Source organism: Gymnoscopelus braueri (genome assembly GCF_963280865.1).
Source record: "Gymnoscopelus braueri genome assembly, chromosome: 19".
Classification (NCBI taxonomy): Eukaryota; Metazoa; Chordata; class Actinopteri; order Myctophiformes; family Myctophidae; genus Gymnoscopelus; species Gymnoscopelus braueri.
The window spans coordinates 40,226,676-40,235,505 of record NC_137621.1 but is presented as its reverse complement, the minus strand read 5'-3'; the positions used below and the strand labels follow the sequence as shown (position 1 = coordinate 40,235,505).

Sequence of the window (8,830 nt, the reverse complement as noted above, 5' to 3'; positions counted from 1 at the left end):
TTCCTTTATTGAACACATGCTTAGAGCTACATGAGCTTGTGGAACAGCTATTTTCACTAATTTTGAAGTAGGCCTCAAGTGGTCAATAAATCAACTGCCACATTATAGAGAAATTATTATACAGTACAATACATATTATACTGGATGTGCAACATAACTGGTACCATGGACCTTATAGGTCCATTTGGTTACATTTGTACAAAAGTAACATTACAGATTTTACAGTGTGGGTGGGTGGACACTTGCTCAGACCATACGGCAGCCAGATCACCACAGCGTACACTACGTTAAGTCATCAATTTGTCTTGCATCCCACTGCTAAATTAAATAAATACAGATCTATGGAATAAACAATGCACTAGTACATAAAAAGTTTATAAAAATGTTAATATAAACATTCATGAAACAGGCAATGGACTGTGTGCAGACCTGCCACTTGTTATTCCGTGTATTTTATGCCACTCAACCCAGTTGGCCCCACTCCAAAAATACAAAATGTGTTTAATTAATCAACTGACACATTATAAAGTAATTATTACAGTTCCTGTGTGTGCAACATAATTGGAACTGTGGCCATGTTTCATTTTTTTCTCCAAAGATTTTCACAAAAAAAAAATCCCCCAGCAAAAGCAAAAATAGTGGCTAGTAATAAATCAACTGCTGCATTATAAAGCAATTAATACAGTGCCAGTATGTGCAACATGGGGCCGTGGTCCATGTTTTAATTCTATAAACATCCCAAATGCAATCACGTGGGATTCTGCATGTCATTAATTCTCTTTGACGTCTCTGAAGGGATCAAAATAGACCATCTTTGTCTGAAAACAATTCTCAGCATGTCCAAGGTGGGCCAACAATTCCATTGACACACAGCAAGAGTGCGTATTAATAAAGCCATGCGTACACCCTTTGTTTATCGCCAACTCGTCCACCTTGGGGGCAGAGCGATGCCAGCTTACTTCCTTGTGGACAAAGGAAACGGGGGAACCAGATGGAGAGTTGTTCCAAGGGCCCATAAAACACTTTGACACAACAACAGCCAATATGCAGCGGCTTGGGGAGAGCCAGACCTTTGAGTGGACAGGCCCAAGGCCTTCCCTGACACCCAATTGTTTCCTGAAGTTCTGTGTCTGGCCTTCAGAAACGGAAACTTTTGGACAACCCCAGAGGTGCATGAATTTGTGTGTGTGTGTGTGTGTGTGTGTGTGTGTGTGTGTGTGTGTGTGTGTGTGTGTGTGTGTGTGTGTGTGTGTGTGTGTGTGTGTGTGTGTGTGTGTGTGTGTGTGTGTGTGTGTGTGTGTGTGTGTGTGTGTGTGTGTGTGTGCGCACACGCGTGCGCACGTTTGCGTCTGTCTGTGTGTGTGTGTGTGTGTGTGTGTGTGTGTGTGTGTGTGTGTGTGTGTGTGTGTGTGTGTGTGTGTGTGTGTGTGTGTGTGTGTATGTGTGTGTGTGTGTGTGTGTGTGTGTGTGTGTGTGTGTGTGTGTGTGTGTGTGTGTGTGTGTGTGTGTGCGCGCACCAGGTATTACTATCCATGAGGGGACTATTTGTTTCCACAAGGCGGGTTGGGTTTGGGCCGGGGTTAGAAATGGTGAAAACATTGTAAGAAATAATACAAATTTGACGGAAATTTGCTTTTGAAGTCCACAAAAAGATAGCACACATTGATTGTGTATCAATGCATGTGTGTATGTGTACATACTGTAGCCTGCAGTTTTTGTGGGTGCAGTTGGGGGTCGTAGGTGGGATTGTTGGTAAAGCTGAGGGAATTGGACTGGCAGTATGCCAGAGAAGTGTGTAAGAAAACAAAAAGGATGGGAAAGAAGCCTGTGTGAGAAGAGGGTGGGTTAAACAATGCTACGGACAGCTGTTGTTGTTGGGTAGGCGGACAGTGAAGGCAAGTAACTAAGTACATTTACTCAAGTTCTGTACTTAAGTACAATTTTGATTGTTTTTGTTTACTTTACTGGAGTATTTCCAATTTTCAATAATTTTACTTCTACACAAATATTGTACTTTTTATTCCACTACAATGATTTGAAAAATGCAGTTACAAGTTACTTTGTAGAATTAGATTGTTTTACTTTCTAATCGAAAATAGCTGATCTACATGAAGCTCACAAAATGTGATTTTGTACTGTCTTTGACTCAAGTCAAATTTTGATTCAGAACTTTTACTGTGTAACAGAGTGCTTTTATGTACTTAGTAGTTCTTCCACCACTGTAGACGGATTGAACGCATGGAAGGGAGAGCGGGGGCTTGACACACTTGACCTTTGACCTCCCAAAACTCCAAGTGTTTACATCTGTGATGTGAAAGACGTGTCCCCTTACGGGTCCATTTGGTTACATTTGCGCTGGAGTTTATAATGTATTAACACTGATGACTTTAATGTGCACCAAAAAAACGATGCCCACTACATGACTGGAAGTTCATACCCAGGTTACGTACAACGTAACCTCTCTCTGAAACCACATAGCTAACCTAGGGCAGTGGTTCTCAAACTTTGTGGCCTTTATGTCCAGGACTCCCTTAATTTGGCCGCAGACCCCCATCTGAAATTATTTTGTGCCAGGGACCTACAACATTTGTGTTGTTAAAATATGTTTTGGAAAATAGCAGCTCTTCAAGCTCACAGTGCAACACATTGCGACGCGTTGTGAGCTTGTAGATCGGCTCTTTTCAAAGAGCCGATGTATATAGGGTTAAAGTGCTTAAATTGATTTTGACGCTGTACTCCCTAATGTTGCTGCGGACCCCATGGACCCCATGGTTGTGACCTTTACATTTTGATGTAGGAAATCAAGCTTTTGTGTGCAGTCTAAAGGCAAGCTGCTTGCTGGCAGTTACAATTTAAACAGATCTTACTGTAACTCAATCTTTTCTTTACTCTACTGTACTTCTACTGCCTCCTGTGGGTTACAATATGAAAGTACATTTTTATTTAAATTGTCCATGAGAAATAGTCCTAGTGGTGATATTGAAACATATTGTTCGAATAATCACTCATACTTTTTCATTTTGTATTGAATAATTTCAAGTGAATTGAACGGGGACCCTGGAACCTCGTCAAGGATCGCTGGGGATCACCAAGTCAAATTCCTTTATGAGCAGTCTGTATGAATATGCTTGGTGATATGCTTGGTCTGTAATTCATGAAAATATTTAATGTTCAGACTCAACATGCAGATTACATGCAACAGTACATTTCTTTATTCTTGGTTGAAATTGCCTTAATATTAAACATGTATAGTGATTCGCGCCGAGCTGGGATCGAAGCCCAGTCTCCCACTCTGCAAACCGATGCGCAACGTACCGTGCCAATAGAGCCGAGCCCGATTGGCAGAGTCGTTGTGGCCGGATCTTGTCTGGGGAGATGGTGTCAACGGCTGAGACTGCTACCAGGGCATCTGGACGTGACCTTGTGGAGTTGGCAAGACCCACCAGGATGTAGAGCTCACTGTTCTCTTCCTCCTCGTCTGCATCCCCCGGACTGTTAGACCTCTCTGGTGGAGAAACGGCATTGTCACATGGTACTGACTTTAGCATGGGGCGGTGTACATGGCGTACCTGAGACGAGTCCTCTTGTGGCACACCCGTGTAGATACAGCCTCCTGACTTAGGGGGCCTGATGACCTGATGGAGGGTACGGGCCCTTTACCAAGGCAGAGGGTCTTTCAAGAAGCTACATCGTTGGCACAACTGGCACCAGCGTTGGATCGTACAGTATGCCCCATGCCTGGCCAGTAACACTTCTGCCGGATCAGTTTAGTGGTTCGCTCGGTACCCTTTGCGTCCATGGTTGTGGTGTAGCTGGTGGAAAACCTCCTCCCTCAGACAGTCTGGTAGTAGCAGTTGATAGACTTTACCCCCTCCATCTGGCCTTCTCTGCATCCTGTGCAGCAGCCATTCCTCAGATTGTAGCAGCTACATAGTCTGTCTGTCTGTCTGTCTGTCTGTCTGTCTGTCTGTCTGTCTGTCTGTCTGTCTGTCTGTCTGTCTGTCTGTCTGTCTGTCTGTCTGTCTGTCTGTCTGTCTGTCTGTCTGTCTGTCTGTCTGTCTGTCTGCCTGTCTGCCTATCTGTCTGTCTGTCTGTCTGTCTGTCTGTCTGTCTGTCTGTCTGTCTGTCTGTCTGTCTGTCTGTCTGTCTGTCTGTCTGTCTGTCTGTCTGTCTGTCTGTCTGTCTGTCTGTCTGTCTGTCTGCCTATCTGTCTGTCTGTCTGTCTGTCTGTCTGTCTGTTACAGACATGCTATACTGACAGGTTGTTCACCCAGTGCATTGGGCTTTTTTTCCCCCTTGCCAATGTCTATCACAATGTTATGCCTTTGGCTGATACAACTTAAAATACTGTCTCATAAAAGGTATGTGAAGGTGGCGGGGTTCATCCATGCTGATAAATGAATAACTTTGAAAACAGGCTATACTGTTGATTTAGTCACATATAAATAACAAACAAGTACCTAATACTGTGAGTTGATACATTTAAATTGATATATTATTGTATTAATGCAATGTATTATTATGACATGCACTGCCGAGGCCATAGACTGGTCACCGAGCAGTATTTGAGCAAAAGTTAGCTATAGATTACAAACACTGGGCAGCTCCTAGCCGCAAGCAATTCCTAGAGCCTATTTTTGTCTCCGCCAGGCCGAAAGGCATGGCGAGAGAGTATGTTTTGCACCCTGTCCGTCCGTCCGTCCGTCCGTCCGTCCGTCCGTCCGTCCGTGTGTCCGTCCGTGTGTCCGTCCGTGTGTCCTGTCCATGTGTTAGCACCAAATCTCCGGCACCGTTGGCCCACACACTCCCTCGATGCCAATTCAGAACCTCTGCCCCAATTTTTTCACATGGGCCTGTTATAGCGCCACCAGGAGGCCGATTTGTGTAAAAGCCATTATTTGATATTACTCCAACAGATTTGATCCAAAAGTCATGCAAATCGGTACACAGTATCTCTATAGTCATGTGATCAACCCGGATCTGTCCGATCTTCCATATTCCGTTTTGAACAAAATACCTCAAATCATGAACTGCGATTTCCGTGAAATTTCACACGCACATTCCCACTAGGCCAAGGAAGAAATGCCACCCTTTTCACATTGGCCTATTATAGCGCCACCAGCAGGTCTAACTTAGCAAAACACGTTTTTGGAACAAAATGCCTCAAATCATGAATGCAGTGTCCGATTGCCGTGAAAGACCTAAGAAGAAATGCCTACCATTTCACATTGGCCTATTATAGCGCCACCAGGAGGCCACAATAATGTACCTGACCTGGCGGAGACCTGTGCTCCGAGGAGCACTTTTTCTAGTTTATATCTGGAATCTAGAGTTGCAATACCAATCTTTGACAGCCCATTCATCCATACAGATAACATTTCACCAAATTTTATTGAAGAAATTTTACAGTTTTACAGGAGGATAAACAATGATAGAGAACTCTTCAGGTTTTCTGTGAAACAAACAAACAAACAAACGCACAAGACAAACAAACCCCCCCACCCAACCCTCTCAAAATAGTACATTGACAGTGAATTAAAAAGTACAGGAAAGAGGGAAAAAAGTGGGAAAAGGAGAAAGGAAAAAGGACAAAAAGAATAAAAAACCTGAAAAAATTAATAAATAATAATAATAACTAGTCAACCCACACACCAACCAGCCACCCACCCACCCATCCATCTATCCATCCATCTATCTTAGTCATTAGTCCACTCCTTTTTAATGCTATGCTATGATAAATGTCAATCAAGGTTTAAGTCTCTATTTACAGACACTGGTGCCATCTAGAGGAGAGGGAAAAGCATTGGTCATCATGTGTCAGTGAAACCCAAAAGGCCTTGACCTGTTCAGTGGACAGATAAGTGGAGATTTAGGATCATAACATATAGAAGAACATCTTAATGTATGGCTTGAAGAGGAACATTCCTGCTTTCAATCTTTCTATGCATGAAAGTCCCTTATAAGGTATTCTCATTTCTGGGTGTGTGGATGGATGAAAAACTAACAAGAAAGACTTGTATACATTAAGCTCTGCTACAGATACATGATATTGTGCGCAGGATGATACAATATGCCATTTGATTTTGATGATCACAATCAGCATTCAACATTGCCCATGATCTACAGTTTTCTGAATCTGAATTAATAATACATTTAACCAACTTAATTGTAAAACACTTGTCCATGATACTAGAGAGGGTTGCCTGTAAATCTTTGATGTCATTTTACATGATCTATGTTATGCAGGAAAAGTATTATTGCCTCTTGCGGGACTTTAATAAAAGTAGGTCAACAAGGCTTGTTGAACTAGTCAGCTAAAACTAGTCATTTCATTTCATTTCTCTTCAAAAGCCCTGCTATTGGGTGGAAGACAACTAGTGACATAACTATGAGTTCTGTTATATGATGAGCTTACATTTCATATCTCACACCATATCCACACCTGTAACTTTCACCAGCAAAATAATAATGAAAATTATATTGCGATAGACTTTTGATATCGATATTGTCACATTTTAATACCACAATAATTCCTGCCACCATATTGTTACACCCCTGTTTAAAACTGATTGATAAATGAACACCACAAACTAATAGCATTTTATCAACAATAATCACATCAGACATTCAATTTTCAATATAGTTGCACAACTCACATGTTGAACATGACGCTTGAATTTAGATGCATTTTAGATTAAAAAAAGAATTGCGGTGAGCGCCCTCTTGTACCTGTTTTTACAATAACAAGTCATTTTCTATGGGGAAAAACATATAATAATAATAATATTCATAATAATATTCAAATAGGCTATATTCAATATTTGGCCAATTTTTAAGACCAATATTCAAATGTAATTCCTGAGTAATGTTAACAGTCCTAATGCTGCTGCATGTCTGTAGATTATATTCCCATAATCCAAAACAGACACTGCCTCAACAACTCTCTTCCTGCTAGTAGGAGAGCTGGCTCTGTTTCTAAACGCTCTAGACTACTGTTCTAAATGAGAGTGACATAGATCTTCCCTGGTAACACCTTCAGAGATGTATTATTGTCATCATCACCATTAAGAAGGAATGGAAACAGTCTCTCAGTGAAGGTGTGTGCGAAGGTGTATAGGATTCTGTCAAGATCAGGATCAGAGAAGGACAGCTCTCCTCTGTCCCAGTCCAGCTGGACTCTGATCCTCCGGGGTTCCTGGTATACTGGGAGATCAGTGACATGCCTTGACGAGGAGAACGCTCCAAATTTTCCATTATAGAACTGTATCATCCAGTATTCACCTGCTATGTCTCCCTTCCTCTGGTAAGACTCTGCACACACACCCAGTGCCCAGTATCTAATGTCGCCAACTTCAACATCCCAGCTGTGAAACCCTGAGTTAAAGCCCTCAGACCCTAAGACCCTTGCATAAGTATCAAACCTCTCTGGGTTGTCAGGAAGCTGCTGTTCCTCTCCATACCTCACTCTGGTCAGATCATCAGACAATATGAGGCCTGGATGAGCCGTGTTAGGGTCCAGGATCACAGGAGTGTAGGAGACAATCTCCTTCATCTTGTCCCAGACTCTGAAGGCCAGGTTGCTCAGGTGTTTGGCCTCGTCTATCAGTGCTCCTGAGACTGGCTGTGGGTCCTGCAGGGTGATCTGGACTCTTTCTATCGTGGTCTTGTAGTTCTGCAGGAACGAGACGTGGTCGTCGGCTCTCAGCTGGTCCTCAGTGGCTTGGATTGCATCGGAGAGGGTCGCCATGTCTCTGATCAGCTTCTCAATCCTCTCCTTTATCTCCTGACTCTTCTGTGCCTCTTCAACCCACAGAATGGCAATCATAGCCTCCTCTTCTTCTTGTAGGAACTGATGAAGGTTTTTAAATCTGCGTTTAATCTGCGTCTCTGTGTTCTGGGTCTGAACCTTAATGTGATTTTCTGTCAGGTCATAATTTGTTTTAACTTTATCAAAGACCCCCAGTTTCTCCTTTAAAGGTTTCAGTAATTCCTGGACTTTCTGTTTGCAACACCTCGACGCTTCGCCCACAGGTAAGAACTTGTGTCTGGCGTGTTTTTCTGAATCACGACACACGACACATGCCGGCTGTTCATCGTGCAGACAGAAGAGCCTAAGCTTTTCTCTGTGTTCGGCACAGTGGTCCTCTGAGCTCACCTCTGAGCTCACCAACGAGTCTCTCCGGAGTTTCTCCTCCAAAAAGTTATCACACAAGTTCTTCAACACCAAGTTTGTAGGAGGATGGTCACTGGAGGATATTGTTCTACAAACAGGACATTCTTGTGTTGGTCTTCCTGTCCACCATCGCTGCAGACAGTCATTGCAGAAGCTGTGGGTGCATGACAGCAGAACAGGATGTTTAAAGATGTCACGGCACACAGGACATGTGAGCTCCTCTTCCTGACGAGCCAGACTTGAAGCCATTTTGTCTGTAGTCACACTCTTCTGATCTGGATTGTTCACTGAGGCTGTTACAGCTGGAAGAGAATTCAACAATGATAACATTATGAGTAGCAGTAGTAGGCTATACTTCTTCAAGTTATATAGTAGCCCTACTAAGTGATAGTAGTGTCACAACAACAACTACTACTAGTATTAGCACTTAGCAGTAGCAATACCACAGCAGTATTTTTTGGTTGTGGTGATGCCATTATGATTTGGTCCATAGCCTGTGAAAATATTTAACACCTGTTACAGTATGTGAATTATTAAGCATCTGATGGGCAGCTGCATCACCAATCACATTTGTATAATTAGGAAATCATTCAATCATGCTATTTACCAGACCAAATTAAGGTATGCAATGAGACTACTTTAATGTCATCTTGATGA

The 8,830-nt window shown here is 42.6% G+C and overlaps 1 protein-coding gene across 1 annotated transcript; it reads right to left on the bottom strand.

Moving 5' to 3' along the window:
• Window positions 1-955: 955 nt before the first annotated feature.
• Window positions 956-8,422, bottom strand: LOC308074798 (zinc-binding protein A33-like; the record flags this gene model as incomplete). Its single annotated transcript, XM_080414298.1, has 3 exons — window positions 956-962; window positions 3,316-3,654; window positions 7,224-8,422. 3 exons carry the CDS (start codon window positions 8,420-8,422, stop codon window positions 956-958), a joined length of 1,545 nt encoding a protein of 514 aa, XP_080270424.1.
• Window positions 8,423-8,830: the final 408 nt, after the last annotated feature.